The 16,392-nt window shown below is 39.6% G+C and overlaps 2 protein-coding genes across 5 annotated transcripts in view; both read right to left on the reverse strand.

The window, feature by feature from the left end:
- LOC121512981 (transmembrane protein 65-like) overlaps window positions 1-10,268 on the reverse strand; it is a 71,666-nt gene extending 61,398 nt beyond the window's left edge. The window contains exons 1-2 of the mRNA XM_041792426.1: window positions 10,065-10,268; window positions 9,430-9,770 (exon numbers count right to left, since the gene is read on the reverse strand). Of these exons, the coding sequence (XP_041648360.1) occupies window positions 9,430-9,736 (307 nt within the window). The 5' untranslated portion in view covers window positions 9,737-9,770; window positions 10,065-10,268. The remainder of the gene's footprint in view (window positions 1-9,429; window positions 9,771-10,064) is intronic.
- A 1,662-nt stretch (window positions 10,269-11,930) lies between these two features.
- Window positions 11,931-16,392, reverse strand: part of LOC121513342 (protein MTSS 1-like) — a 66,163-nt gene continuing 61,701 nt past the window's right edge. For all 4 annotated transcript variants that reach the window (XM_041793032.1, XM_041793030.1, XM_041793031.1 and 1 more), the window contains 3 exons: window positions 15,908-16,067; window positions 15,511-15,768; window positions 11,931-15,413 (listed from right to left, as the gene is read on the reverse strand). In XM_041793032.1, coding sequence (XP_041648966.1) covers window positions 14,878-15,413; window positions 15,511-15,768; window positions 15,908-16,067 — 954 coding nt within the window. In that variant the 3' untranslated portion in view covers window positions 11,931-14,877. The remainder of the gene's footprint in view (window positions 15,414-15,510; window positions 15,769-15,907; window positions 16,068-16,392) is intronic.

The raw sequence follows: 16,392 nt of genomic DNA on the forward strand, positions 1-16,392 counted from the left end.
ATTTGACAGTGATCAAATAAGTGTAATATAGTTCAGTTTAAGATCAAAATCCAAATTGATGTAGAAAACAATCAGTAGACATTGCAGCAACCAGCACATCCTGCAACAAACTCCATTAACCCTGAGGACAGCATAGTGTAAGGACCCATCCATCAGTCAACCAGCTTACTCCCCACACAGCAAAGCCGCACGCAAACAACATGAAAACAAGAGTTTGTCTTCAGGGTTCATGAAGCCTCTGGGTTGAATGATGATGGATGTTAATAACATGTCAAAAAAATCCATCTATCTGCCAGCACGTCAGAGAGATTTCAGACATGTCAGTCTAACAATCACTGATTCAGCTCATCTGCAGCGCACACATACAGTAGGTAAGACAATCCCTGAGGGTTTTTATAGCGTGAAGGTGAGGATGTGAGTGAGCTCCGGCCAGGCAGGCCCTGGAGGTGAGAGCAGAAGAGCTGAATCTGTCCTCTGAGAACAGTCACATCAGCACATTGGCTCACTTTATGCTCTACAATGTGAGCACTGAATCAATCTAGTAATGCCAAACAATATTAAAGCCCAGGATGGGAAAGAAGCTTCTGAATCTGGCCTAAAATGTCCCAAACAACACTCAGTTTTCGTGCCATGCTACCTGCTTTAAAAAGATAATTTCTGATATTTTGCAACAACTTCATGCAAGCATTTCTGCCTGAGAAAATGAATAAATAAAAGAGATGCACTCCTTTTTGCAGTGTAAAGCCTTTACTGTGAGGCAGATGAGGGATTTCACGCTGCTTGCTCAGTGTTGATATTGCATCACACAAGGGAAGAGTCGCAGCATGTGGCCAGGAAGCAGTCATCCACATCGGACACAAAATAATGATGTTCTATCAAGATGGGTGGTATGGAGGATCTCATTGAAACGCCTCATAATGATGGCATGCTGACAATTCCCCCGTAGTTGAATACACATGGGGAGTGAGAGAGATAGGGGAGTGGTAGCTTTTCTTGAAAAAAACAATAGAAGTTAATTGCTTCTGTGCCCTGTAGGAAATAGTTTACTCCCTAGAATGACCATGCTGGAATTAAAGAGGGTTTAATCATGAAATAATTAGCACACACAGTTACAAACAAGTCAATAATACAGCAGTTTAGCAACATAACAGTTAGATGACACTGAAAAGCTGTGATTACAACATTTAGTTTTAATTATCACTGCTTAAATTACCACACAAAAAATAAAGATGCTATCAGTCAGTGGAATTATTACTGGCCTGAATTAGCATACATGTAGGATGGTGAATTACTGCTGTGGATCAATACCATCCCACATAGTGTCAGTAACAGCAGCACGCTTCAATCCCCCGGATAATTTTCTGTATGTTTGTGATGCAGGATTATGCAGAGTGAATTACAATGCGTATAAAAATTGTGTTTGTCTAGTCTGCCTTTGCAAAGTGTGAACTCAAACTGCCACACAGTCAGAGGTGTACTTGAATTAAGCCTGTGAAGTCAAATGGACAACAGACGTCCAGCCAATTGGTGCTAGTAGTCTCACAATTAGTGAAACACGGATCGCCTGATAAAACAACACCGAACATCCCCTGGAGTTCAGTTAAAACAATCATCAAGAAATGGAAGGAATATGGCACATGTGTAATTCTACCTGGATCAGGCAGTCCAAACTGAGTGACTGTGCGAGAAAAAACTAGTAAGAGAGGCGACCAAGACACCTATGACTGCTATGATGGAGTTAAAGGCTTCGGCAGCTGAGATGGGAGATACTCTGCATACAACTGTTCCCTTGGTTCTTCAGCAGTCAAAGCTTTATGGGAGAGTGGCAAAGAGAAAGCAACTGTTGAAGAAAACGTATTGAATCTCAACAAAAGTTCACCAAGACACATGTAGGAGACTCCATGGTCAAGTGAAGTGAAAGTTCTTTGGTCTGATGAGACCAAAATGATGCTTTCTGGCCATCAGACAAGACACTGTTTCACAAACACCTAACATTGCACATCACCATAGTCGCACCATTGACTCTGTGAAGCACAGTGGTGGCAGTATCATGATGTGGGGATGCTTCTCGACAGCCCTGGAAGGCTTGTAAAGAAAGAGGGTAAGATGAATGTAGCTGTCATACGGCAAAAATCCAAAAAACAAAAGGCGAAGGACCCAAATTGCAGATAACTCAAATGACTGATTAAATTAAACAAAAGAACTTACTGGAAACTAAAAAGACTAGAAACCAAAAATCAAAGTCCATGAAACAAAGCAAAAAACACTGGAGCAGCATGAGGAGAAACACGGGGATTTACATTTGACGAACTGACAAAGGACAGGGAGAAACACAGAACTTAAATACACAGGGAGTGATTGCACAAGGGGAGAGAGGTGTGGATAATGAGAATCAGGTGAAACTAGTGAGGGTAATCACAGAGGAGGGAAACTGGAGCAGGAAGTAAACTGGAATCACATACAAGGAAAGGCAACTTCAAAATAAAACAGGAAACATGGAACATTTCGCAATACACAAGAACACTGGACCAGGAAGAGAATCAAACATGAGACACTAGGAGGGAGCAAGGAAGCAAATACAAACACAGGGAATGTAAAACTAAACATGAAACACAGGGAATAAACTAAACATGAAACACAGGGAAAAAACTAAACATGAAACACAGGGAATGTAAAACTAAACATGAAACACAGGGAAACTAAACCTTAGAAACATGAAAATATACCAGTAAAACACAGGAAAAACACAAGAATCAGAACATAGATCATGACAGTAGCAAAATATAGGAAAATCCTGGAGGACAATCTTTTTTCAGTCTGCGGCGTGGGGAAAGATTTATCTTCCTGCAAGACCATGACCCAAAACATACAGAGAAAGCTACACAGATATGGTTTAATGACAACAAGGTGAAGGTTCTGGAGTGGGCAAGTCAAAGCCCAGACCTCTATCTAATAGAGAATCTGTGGCAGTACTTGAAGAGGGCTGTTCATGCCCAACCCCCTTTGAGACCTTTGCATACAGACTCAGTGCTGTGATTGCAGCCAAGGGTGCATCCACTAATTACTGACTTGAAGGGGGAGAATATTTATGCAGTTATCTATTTTACATTACATATTTTTTATGAATCGACACTAGTTTGTAGAAATCTGTTTTTCGCTTTGATTTTAAAGAGGTTTTTGTATATTTTTGGGTCAAAAAAGCCAAATTATATTGACCATGACTGATTTATAAACTCTATAGAAGGGTAAAACATCCAAGGGGGTGGATACTTTTTATAGGCACTGTACATCTTTATTTGTAGTAAAATTATTTATATATCTCATGTTTGTCTGTTATGTTATGTTTGACCGAGGTTTTGGACTCTGATATTTCTTTATTTTAGTATTTAAAGCAGTAAACACACTGTCATGAGACTATGTTTTTTTTTTTACATTATTAAACCTCTTATTTTTAAAGTGCATGTGTCAAAAATAAGAGATCAGATCAAGCAAAAATGTCAACTTCATACATGAAGTCACTGATTTTTTACTGATTAATAGTTTACAACTATGGCCTCCTTTAACTTAATTTAATCACCATGTTGACTAAATGTTCAACCAGATTGCGGGGAATTAAGTGTTGGATGCTAAAAATTTCCTGGGGGAGGACCCGAGCGCCTCAATTTGTTCAATGAACCAGGAGGCCATGCTTTTTTGACCCCATTGGCTCAGCACTTATTCCCACAAGCTGACTGCCCCATATATGTCTGTGAAAAACCCTGAATATGTGGCGCTGTAGTGACGATTCACTTTCTTCTGATAAATAAGAAATAATTTATTTTATGTAGTGCCATTAAAAATGTATTGATTAATTACAGAAAAATGATGCAAATTTTAAAAAAAGTATGCAGATTAATCATACTTTGATGTCACTATCTGAGATTGTCACTATCTAAGATTGACTGATAGGTGGACAATCTGCCCTCGGTCTCTTCTCTCCTCTTGTACCTCTTTACCTTTAGCAAGAAGCACAAACACACCCATAAAGAGAGACAATAGGGTGCATCCAAACTACATCATAAATGTATTAATGTGTAATGCCGTCAGTAAAATATAAATTCTCTCCTTTAACTGTATCAAAAGCTTGAAAAAGGCTCTGACACCATTCAGAAGCACTTTCTTTCTGATCATTTTATTACTATTATTATGATACCTTTAATGCAGTCCCACCCATATTATCAATATATGCAGTTAATTGCGATCAATTAACTACAAAGCCTATAACTGATAACTGTTTTAATCACTACAGCACTAATTTGTGTTAACAAGCCACGCTCTCTCACTCAGCATGCTTACATTTCAGCTGTTAGGAGGAGGCTTGGTGCAATGGCTCTGTCACTTCATTTTTATGCACTTTTAATGATGAGCTATGACCAGCTATCAGCTGCCCTCAGATTAATTGGTGCCAGTTAAGTAAGAAAAAAATCCTGTCTGAATTCTGAAGAATCATTTTGCAGACACAAGTTTTGTTTAGCATACAACGAACAGCAGATAGGTCTTCAAACCTTGCATTATGGATACTTTTTACTCTTAGATGTTAAAGTACAATTTGATTGCACATTTTTCTCATATCACGCAGGCTTACAATTACTGAATGATGTTTACAAGCTCAGAAACACTGGCCTCTTTAAACGCTGACCAATATCTGAAACAATACTCTCCCCAGCTTCCTGTTTTCCAAATAAACATGTAAATCCACAAACCAAACAGCATTCTGCTTCTACTTTCATAAGAACCATAACACTGGCAGTCTGGAGTGATTCACACATGATCTGCTTCTTGCCTCGAATTCTGTGAACTGTGGATAAACCGCTAACTTGTTTCATTTTATACATAGCAACTGATACATTCATGTTCAAAATTCAGCAAGCTGGTGCTATATGGTCTCAACGATCCTGGTGTCAAAGTTGGTCAAAGTTGGAGTCAAGAGATTTAAGGGATTGTTTTGACTTTAAAGCTTGTTGAATCAGAGGGATTTGAGGCTCACCTACAGGGTGTCCCACCAGATGAGAACCATTTATCCATCATGAGACTCTACAGTAAACAAGACTCTGCCGAAACTCCCCTGCAGAAATGTGTTCTTAATCCACGATTATATGGCTCAGTTTAATGGAGCTGATTTTTCTTTTAATCAACAGAATTTTTTTTGATACATTTATTTTCAATGGCTTCAAGTGTTGTTTATGTAAATCCAATATTCACACAATTTGAAAGGGATGTGACAAATTATAAAATCATTTTTAGTGTGTGCATCTTTCTGCTGGTGTTAAATATAGAGGGGGAGGAGAGAGAACCTCGTGTACTGGAGAGTGTCTTGAGCACTACTCACGTCTCTCGTCTGTCTCTTTCTCTACCTTTCCTCTGGCTCACTATCGATCGACCCACTTCCCTTTTTGATTCTCTCCATCCATGGGACCATCCTGCTCCTCATCCTCTTCTTGTACACTTGTTCTTATGCTCAAAGACAAAACGGTTTCTTCTGACCTGCATTCAAAAAGCAAGCTGAAAAACCTAAAACAGTTACTGCTTTGTTTTCAGCATGACACGCTGTACAAAATGTCCTGGGTGAACAGCAGGCCCGTGAGTCTAAAAGCATTCGATGAAAAGTGAGGACAGACTGATTCTGCAGAGTGATGGCCTTGATCTAGTATGTTTAGATGTTGTGATGAAGATTTTTAAAGAGATGTGGCAAATTTTCTTCTTAACAGGATCATACACATAAAATTGGAAGCTGGCTGTTTTGTTGTATTTAGACTGTATTTTTAGTCATAAGTAATGGCTCACCCAGCAGAGGTGACATATTGCCTTTTCTCCACAGGATTAAACAACAGGCAACATCACTGATATTCACAGCTACAGCAGCACCACCTGACAAACATATCTCTGGAAAAGAGGTGAGACAGATATGCATGCAACACCACCATTCATGTGTAAGCCATGATTGGACTTAGCTACTGATTTATACTGTGGTCTGCTCCCTACTGAGAAACTGAGAAATAATTACAGTGGCAGAGACACACTTTATTGATCTCTGCCAATGGATTCTGTTGTCTTTGGTCACAGAAAGGTCATAGATCAGAGGTCTGGGTCAGCTGCCGAACTGCACTCTGGGAATTGGTCCTCCATTAATCTATGGCACTGATCATCAACTGGCGGCCCGGGGGCAATATCAGGCCCGCCAAAGCTTCCTGTCCGGCCCCCAGAAGATCATTAAATTCAGAAAAAGGAGGAATGGAAGATGATGTGGTTTTAAGAGTATCCTTTGGCTTTAAATGTCTACAGCTGTTTAATCTATCCTACAAACAATATTGAAATAGTTTTAGAATGACTTCACATTTGATTTTTTTTTACTGAAATTTACTCTCATAATTAGTAGATATTTAAAAAAGGGGTAAGGTTGGCAGAAGTGCTGCAAAAATGACAGATAAAGTGGTGACAAGAGGTTTGAGAGTGAAAATGGGTTGTGGAGTGGCAAAGGGACAAAACTGGCAGAAAAAGCGGTGAAAGGTTAAAATGTGGCAAAAATTGGTAAAAAGGAAAAATTGGGCAAAAAGTATCAAAAATTGGTTACAAATGACAAAAAATAGTGCAAGAATGTTATGAAAAGGGGTTAAAGTGTGGCAAAAATAGAAGACGAGTGGCACAAAGTGGTTAAAACACTGTGGTTTAAATGGGTTAAAATCTTGCAAAAACTGGGTTAAGGAGGCAAAAAGTATCAAAAGTGGTTAAAAAGTGGCAAAAATAGAAGAAGAGTGGCAAAAATAAATAAGAGTGGCACAAAGGTGATAAAACATGCAGGGGAAGTGGTTCAAAAGGGGTTAAAATCTTGCAAAAATTTGGTTAGAGAGGCAAAAAGGGGTTAAAAGTATCAAAAATGAGTTAATACTAGTACTAAATCACAACTGGGGAGGGCCCATATTCTGGGATATTTCAGGGGCCAGATAACAGGTATAGATCTCACTAGTAATGACTATATGTCCTGCGTTTTGAAAGAAAATACAAATGCTACTACAATAACATTTCAATCAGACCAAAATATTTATCTAATTTTTGTGTATTTGAAAGTCTGGCCCCCAGAGTTTCTGTTAGCCTAAATATGGCCCTCATGCCAATGTACTTAATGACCCCTAATCTAAGGCATAATTTATGGGAAAACATTTTAACCAGTTTTCCAATATTAACCACCAAAGATTTCCACAAACCTCTAAGACACTCAAGCTCGTGTAACAGGTAGCTTCATCTTAATACAGCTAGCCACAGAAGCAATATCAGACAAAATCTTGTGTAGGTTAAGATATACTAGATTAGTTAAGATTTTAGGGGGGGCCTGACTACCTCTGGATCTGCACCTGTAGCCTGTTACACCAGCTATGCAAAGGTTCAGTCTTAAGTTATGGTTTAAGGCCCACTCTAAAAACTAAGCTGAAACTAGTTCAGTCATAACTTCAGTTGTGTCATTGGTTGCACCACATGTGACAGGTTCAACTTAACTAGAAGAGCTTTACATAATCTAACCAAAATATTGTCTCACAATATGTTTTTACTTAATTTAACCTACCAATGAAAAGCAGTTTTTTTACCCAGACTTTGTTATAGTCTGCCTCTAATGTCTAATTGTCTCTAATGTTACTGAATAATTTAAGCTTTCTTCCATTAATCCTCATACAGCACCAAAAGTGTGGATAAAAAATATGTCAAAGCATTTTGCAGTGGTGATGACCGAAGCCTACAGTCCAAACCTAGAGCCTGTATAAAACTAGAAAAGCACTCGGAGAGTGCAGACCTCTGCCATTAGCCCTATCTCCCAAAGAATCCTTTAAAAAAAACCCTGGATCCAGACGGTGATCCGGATCACTCTCAAAATCTAATCACTTCTTCCTTATGCCATTTTTGACATTTCCTGAAAATTTCATCAAAATCCGTCCATGACTTTTTGATTTATGTTGCTAACAAACCAACATACAACCTAACAAACCCTGCCGATCACATAACCTCCTTGGCGGAGGTAATAACAACACTGACACTCTGTGGTGATGAGATAATTTAAAACAGATTGTGGAAATATTTCCACTCATGGAAAACAACAGTGTTATTGATCATGGAGAACACACTGCTGACACCAGATCACTCAGAAAATCATCAGCCTCTCATCATTCTCTGAGATTTGCCACCTTTTAAAATGATCACCATGATATTTATGAAGGATTTTACACCTAGGAGGTAGGTGTAAGTTTTAAAATGGAACTTTGGCCTATGTTGCAACTATTTCAGCTGATGTATCACCTTAAAAGTTAGTAAACTCCATCATAGGAAAGATCGTACATTCAAACAAGCCTTGTCAAGATGAGAAAAACCTTCTGTACAGCAGAGAATGGAGACGCTGGAACTTCATCTACACACTCAGAACTGTACATAGCTGCACAACTTTTTAGGAGTGTTGGTTCTTGAGATGATAAGCATGAAAATCTTTGCAAGTCAGACTTCGAGATGCAACAGATAACAAAGCAAAGGAGTACTGTTTGTGCTTCTTTTGACTACTTTGTCTTTATCAGAGCATTTTGATTCAAGGTAGCATTGTTTTGCTTATCAGTATGTTCAACATTTACATGATCACCTCAGTTTAGTCATGAAAAACTATGTAAACTAATTCTTCTTTTCAAAATGTTTGTTTATAAAATTAAGACGGCAGCACCATCTGGTGTTGAAACTAATAAGTACAACCATATTTCATTAAAATTTGCAGCAGGCTAATGGAAATGGACTGCAAGCCACATTTGGTCAGCAGGCCATAGTTTGGACAACCCTGACTTGTCCAAACTCAGACGACCTGTTGCCAGGCATCCTAAACATTCTGCTGCACTGTGTTACTTAAGTCATCTCCACAGTCAACACAGAGCTGCTAATTAGCCATTAGAACATTTGTTTTACTTTATGATGCAGGGAGTTGAATGAAATGCTGTTTTGTGATTCAGAGGTTCTGCATGAATCAGGACTAACACAGACTGCTGTAATGTTAACTTACTGAATGTATACACTTACAGTAGCTGAGACGGAATTATGGAAAACACAAGTGATCGATGTACATTATCAGCACTCATGGAACGTCCCTTATCCAATCAGAATGCATGAAAGCTAAATCCTTAAACTGTCACTGTCCATACAGGGAAATAAAACAGGAGAAATATGTCTATTTGGGACCTGACGATGACAACTGTAATGCCAAAACTATTATAATCATATTTTGAAAAAAAAAAAAAAAAAAACTATTTCCTTCATTATCTGCTCTGCTTTCTCATACGAACCTTCAAAATTTTGCAGGTTTAATTTCCCTGAATGACAGGTGACTGCCACTGAAACACTTAACAAAGTACTCTGAAAACCATAACCTACCTTGCGCTATAGCTATGGACTCGAACCTGTGCAGCTCCCGCAGCAGGCAGGTGCGTTCAGACGGATGAAGGCTGTAAATAAACTCCTTGGCTCCTCGGGGTGAGTTAAGGGGCTCCACGGGCTCCTTCAGCGGGTGAGTGCCCAGGTGACACCGCTGCACCAGCATGTATAGAGGCGGCTCTGAGGAGCACCGGACAGGGGACGCCATAGCGGGAGTTTGGGGACTGCTTAGTCCGGCTGTGGTTCGCCCAGCCCCGGCTCTCAGAGAGAGGGCGGGCCGTAGAGCTCTCCGTAGGCAGGGCAGCATCTCTGGGATGGAGGTAGAGCTATGAGCCGGGGACCTGGTGGAAGAGAGTGGAGGGGAATACAACAGGCCGAGTTGGCACGTAAACAAATGGCATGCTGCTTTATGTAATAATTTGAAGTAATCGCTGAAACGGATGCATGAAAACATCCCACACATCCTCCATCTGGAGGTAGCACGGGTTATTTGAGGGCAAAAACAGGCCTTACATCTACAAAGACTCGTTATTTGCGATTACACTGGTTCAAGTAACATTATAGGTGTCATCTGGCTTACAATAAGTATGTAAAGATGTCAAAAATCAAACTGTAACTTGTCTTATCGGACGTACCTCAGTCGATGCTCCTCTGTCCCGTCCAACAACCTCCACAGGAAACCTTGAAAATACAGCAGCAGCTTCGGCGCACGCGGCTTTTATTCAGATGTAGTAGATACTCAAATGCACACTCAGACACCTAACTGGCTGTTTGGTTTGTACAAAATCACATTTTTGCTAGCGTAATCCCGACTGGTGTAACCTCTGTTTGACAGGATGGTGTGTGAGGCGGATGGGAGGGCACGAGCAGCCCTGAAAATACTTTCCAATAGGAGCGCTGCTTCGCCCCGTGCGTAACTCTGACGGCACTGCCATACGTACTTACGGCCGGAGAAGAGGCACAATGGAGCTGAATTATAACTCATACCTGCAAGAACAGGGAAAATACACTTTTTATGTTATTAGCTCTAGCCAGCTGAAAAGGTTTCGTAATCTATATTCAAGTGAGGAGCAAACATTTTTTTTTAAATTTACGTGAATCTGTGTGGGTTTTAATCAATACTCCACCAAAGGTATTTTAAATAATTGAAAATTAAGTGCAGGGAGCTCCATCTTACTTATTTCGTTAAGAAAATGGAAAGCCATTCAACATGCCACACCTTATTTATTGATTAAAATTTCAAAAGTGAACTTTCTTTTAGTTAGAAAGTGAGAAAATACACTAATAATACGCAAAAAAATTTTATGGTTATTTCAGCTGGCAATGAAAAATCAAACAATTTTCATACTCTAAAATCACAGACTCTATCTCCCTGTAAAGGGTGTGCATGTGTTGGGTGTGCCTGTCCTTCCCTCTGCTGATGCTCACGTGGGGCATTTGAGTTATTCAGCCACTTTTCGGTCAGCCCACACCCACTGAAAATATGACACCATGTGGAAGTCAGTAGTTTCGAAGGAAGCCTGGACAGGAGGCAAAAGAGAGAGAGGTGCTTGTTTCATTATTTATTACATTTATGCAGTTTCTGATTAACTTCAAAGCCTTCAGTGTGTGAGCGTATTATTCATTGTTGTGGTTTTACTTTTATTGATTAGACAAGTATTCTCAGGACGACAGGAGTGATGGATTATTAAGGTGAAGCTGTAAAGTTGTTGTAGGTGTAGCCCGGGCAAGGACGCCCTCTGGTGGCCAAAATCAAAAACATCATCTGTTGACTTGTGATGTGATGCGAGGTGTATGCCTTGCATGTTTTATCCACCCCCTGACTTACACCTTTCAATAACTTTTTCTGAGTTGCTTGTAGCGTTCTTTTGTCTACATGGTCCAATGGTAACCAGGAATACAGGTTAACTAGTACCTGGACCTTCCAGACACAGATGTCTTTATACTACAATCACTTGAGACACATTCACTGCACTTAGGTGACCCCTATTTCTCTAAGACTACTAGTACCAATTGTCTTGACCACCATTGAATTGGGTAAGTCACTTAAAAGGGGATACATATTTATGCAGTCACTTATTTCAGATTACATAGTTCTATTTCATTGAAAACACTTTGTATAAATCTGTTTTACTTGACATTAAAGAGGTGCAAATTGTATTTGCTGTGATTAATTTATAAGATCAATAAAAGGGTACAAGATCCAAAGGTGTGAATACTTTTCATAGATACTGTATGCGATTGACTGGTTCAGTCCAGGGTGTATCCTTCCTATCATCCAATGACAGCCAGGGTCGACTCAAGCCTGACCTGTGACCCTAAATGTAATGAGCAGTATATGTAGATGATGACGGACTAAAAATCTGTGCAATATTTACCTCAAAATTCAATAACAATCTGGGATGAAATGAAGATGTGTGAGGCTTGTAGGACAAAAATGTTCATCCTGATAACTCACTGCTGTTGCACACAAGCACATTAAAGAAGTCAAGAAGCCGAAGCAAAATTTGTTTTTTTATTGTATTGCTAAAGCTGTCATTACACAAAAATACTCTGTACCAGCTGAAACAAACTGCATCATAGGCTGCTGAACTGTACAGGGACGGACAGAGAGGTCAACTCTCCTCTGAAAGGAAAAACTAAAATGTTTTTTGATGGGGAAAAAATTGTAATCAAGAAACCAAGTTAAAGTGTACTTTCAAATCTTCATAAACTATAAACTTATTATAGGATATACTGACATTTGGCAACTTTGATATCATATAAAGTTATGCTAGCATTTTAAATATGGACCTTACAAGTTTATAATACAAGTTTAGACATGGACAGTCAGAAAACAAACAAAAACAATATATTTTATAACATTGCTATTGATATTACACAAATTGAAGTTCCCCAAACAAAATCACATTGGTATCATTTTGCAAAGTTTTAATTCAACAGTATTTTAAATGTTAATTACTGCCAGTAAATAGTCTGAGTTTGATCCAGACAATGAGATGAGTCATCCCTTCTTTTGTTACACCTTGTTGCACCTTTCAATTACATTATATTCAACAAATGGGAAAAATCTTTTAAATTTTAAAAATGTCTTTGGGAAACTCTGTCAGATTGTTCCAGAAAGGCGAGACGTGGGCAGCATGCAATTTGTTCAGATGTGATCAAACAAGAGGCTGAGTAGATAGACTGTACAACAACAAATGTTGTAACCGAGTAACAAATATTTGAATTTAAATCATCTTCAGGGAAAGATTATAGCCTGTCATAGCTAAAATCACAGGGAGGCTGTTAGTCATCTTTAGTTCAGTTGATCCAAATGTGAGAAAAATTTATGTAAGCCAATAATAAAAGGATGACTCAGTTGTACCTGTTTTGACTGAACTCAAAATACTGAAGCAATCCTCTCCCTTTTATAACTTAACTTTTACCTGAATGTCAAATGATTAAACTTAATTATACTTGATTAAAAATGCAGTGTATGCACTTCATGTGTTTGAAATAAAAGACCTAATGAAGTGTCACAGGACAGTGAGGAACCTTTGACTGAACATGCAAGGATAGAAGAAATATGTCATTACTCTGATACTTTATACAGGTATAAAAATAGATATTAGTACAGAACTAAAAGACATTTAAGGTACAAGAAGAGAGAAATAAATTAAAAACGTGAGTTTCTGGATAAACTTACACAGCTAGGTAACATTTACAGTTTTTATATGTTGTGGCTGCCATATTCTCACAGTGCCTAAGCACAGATTAAATTATACCTCCTGAAAATTAAATGCTTCAGTGTTTAAATGCTGCAGTCTGAGGAAAAGCTTCATTTCTCTAAAAGCCCTATCACTTAAACCATAACAGAAAACTTTTAAATGCTGCTATGTTGATGCTTAACCTAAATTGTACAAAAGATTTTAATGTGAATTGTACGATTGAAATTGTAGATGACACATGATAAATCCTAATTAATCAAAAGAGCAGAGCATGCAGGCTTGAAATCCAACATTACAGCAAGAAAAAAAGTAAGAATGGCATACATTGCAGCTCAAAAAAATACTTTTCTCATTAAGCTCTACAAAACTTTAAGTATTATAAGTAATTTGTATGTGTCGTGTTGATACAGTATGCCTGAACATTTGACATTTATTAGTAAGGTGTTACTAATATGCAGCAGGTTGCAGTGCGGCTGATAAAAGCAACTAAAAAAAGGGAATATTTAAGGGCTAGTAAGACAACACAAGCCACTGAGGAGTTCTAACATTATCACCTTGTAAGATATTTCAAATTAAATTAAATGAACAATAAGAAAAAAGATATTAACCACATTTTGATGATGAGATTTGATGACAATTCTCTAAAATCCTTTTGAAAGATGTTAAGCTTTGACTGTGGCACTGTGGAGGAAACGAAACATAAACAGCAAAGACACAGACTTGAGAAGCACCAACAAACTCCTCAACATGCAAAATTATTTACAAATGTAAATAATAAAACAACTTAAACAAAACAGGATGCAAATTTAAGTGTCTCTGAATGTCACTGCTACAAGACAGTAACACTTGAGTCATTCTGTACAACTCTTGACTTCAATACAAAGTCTTTGAGCTCTCTGTGTTAGTCACACCTCCCAATACTGACTCTGTGGAAATCTCACATCTCATCATTTGTGAGTATAAAATAGCTTTGACAACACTGCACCCTCCTGAAGCCTTCGTGTTGCCTCTTAGAGAAGGAGGTCCTCCTCCAGGGATGCAAGTCACTGGAGCCATCTTCTTCTTGTCCATCTGATTATTGCTCTCTTGCTGCTGAGTGGTTCTTGAATTTCTGGTTGCACTCCTTCTGCCAATGCCACTTGGCAGATGGAATGCTTATCTGTCCCACGATGGTACACTACACTCCCTAAACAATGAGTGTTTACATATGATACAGTGTTTATTTACACTGAGAAGAGGCATGCACACTGCTCAACCCTCTGCTTCAGGGAAAATACTGGAACCACATGAGGGAAGTCGTCTTTCCTTTCCTCAGGTGTAATGCTGCTCAGTCCTTCTGGTTAAGTGACTACTAAAACCATCCTTTTGTTTTTCATTACACTGCTGTGGGGACTGGATTTACAAAACCATGTTAGTGCTAAGACTTTGGAAAATGCTCAGGCTCTTGATCCACTTAAGGTTCAAACCTATACATTAACACCTTGGCTTTACATACTTCCTAAGGCATTAAAACCCCGAAAAACCAAACCTGACCAACAGATTTTCTGTATAAACTTGTGTTTTGAGTTACTGAAGATGGCGAATTTGAACAGAATAGAAATGATCCATGTGTTTAATTTCTCATTCCAGCATAAGAGCCTTTTGATTCTGTACATCACAATTCTTTTCCTTACTAGAGCCTTTACAAAGGGATGGCCTCTCCTTTATGACACAAGCTTCTGTTTTTTGTGTCATATAATCATGGGATACGAGGTGCTGAGCGGTCATTGGTGAGGGTCCGCTTGAGCTTGACCCCCTTGCGAATGGCTACCAGCATGTCACCCTCAGACCCTTCCCCTCCATCCTCTCCTCCTCCCTTCTGCCCGGCTTCACTCTGCAGGGGCAGCTGGTTGGACTGGGGTACTGCTGGAGGATTAGTCGTAGCCTGGCCGCTCCAGGACATCACAGGCAGTGCGCCAGTATCCCCGCCCCCTGCAAATGTTGGAGAATCTGGGCTTTCATTTCCACCTCCTCCGGTCTCCTCTACACTCCTGCTCCCATTTACAGCTCCCTGTGTGTCAGGCACTGTGGGGATTTTTACTGGGATGACAGGAGTACGGATAGGGATGGGACCAGTGCCTACAACTGAGCTTGAACGGCGGGCGGAGGGTTTTGAAGAAGGGGTGCGACGGATTGTTGCAACCCCAGGGGTGACAATAACTGGGCCGTGGCCTGAAGAATAGGAGCCAGGGGCATTATGGGAGCCAGAATAAAATGCCTGACCTGAACTTGAGCCTGCAATAAGAGAACATTAATAAGCCAAAACAATAGAAACAAAATCAAAAGATTTAAAAGTGGTTATCCAGAGTGAAAACATCAGAATAGTGTGTACCTGTAGGAGTAGTAGGATAAGGCCCAGTGTGGATTGGCGTTGAGGGATACGGCCCTGCAGGGTAAGCACCCTGTCCAGGGTAAGGAGCGTGCATGCTGGGCAGGCCCGCTGTAGAGGCTGGCCGTTTACTCTGGAACATGAGTCTGTAGGACTGACTGATGTCACTGTTTCTAGGGATGGTAGAGGATTTGTCGAAGTCAGACGGCTCCTGCTCAGGTTCCTGATCCCCGGCCATGGAGAAATAGTCATAGTCTGATACTAAATGAAAAACAAAAACAAAACAAAAAAAAAAAAAAACAGAGAGGTCAAAATGTACCGGCACAACAAGTTATTGCATATTACAACATGAGAATAAAAAGAGATGTCGCAGTCTGATGAGTGTAGCTGAGTATTCTACCTTGTGAGGGTATTGTGTCCTCAGAGCAGCAGGGTGTGTTGGTCTGTGTGCTGTACCCACTTGAACACTGGATGGAGTCTCTACTGGACCTCTGTGTGTCCAGCTCAAGACCTCTAGATAAAGCCAGAGCCAGTTCCTCATGTGCCTCGATATCCCCGGCCTGGAGCAATCAAGCAGCAAAATAAACATTCAGTAATGAGGTCTGAAGGTCTGACTGTCTGGAGTACAATTCATTTAACTCATTACAATCATTAGGTGCAAGTAATTATGCCAATAAATGGGAACATTAGTACTGAGAGGCTGATTCATGTGGTCTAAATGCCACGACTGTAAAAACATCAGCCTGCTGGGAGTTCAGTGCGAGTTTGCCTTAATCTTAAGCAACAGAGACGACATTCATAACATGCACTGTAGTCTGACCTGAGTTCATGTGCTCCGCCAGGTAATTTCAAAGATAAGAGGTAATTGAATCACCCAGCAATTCT

Source organism: Cheilinus undulatus, linkage group 8, assembly GCF_018320785.1.
Source record: "Cheilinus undulatus linkage group 8, ASM1832078v1, whole genome shotgun sequence".
Taxonomy (NCBI): Eukaryota; Metazoa; Chordata; class Actinopteri; order Labriformes; family Labridae; genus Cheilinus; species Cheilinus undulatus.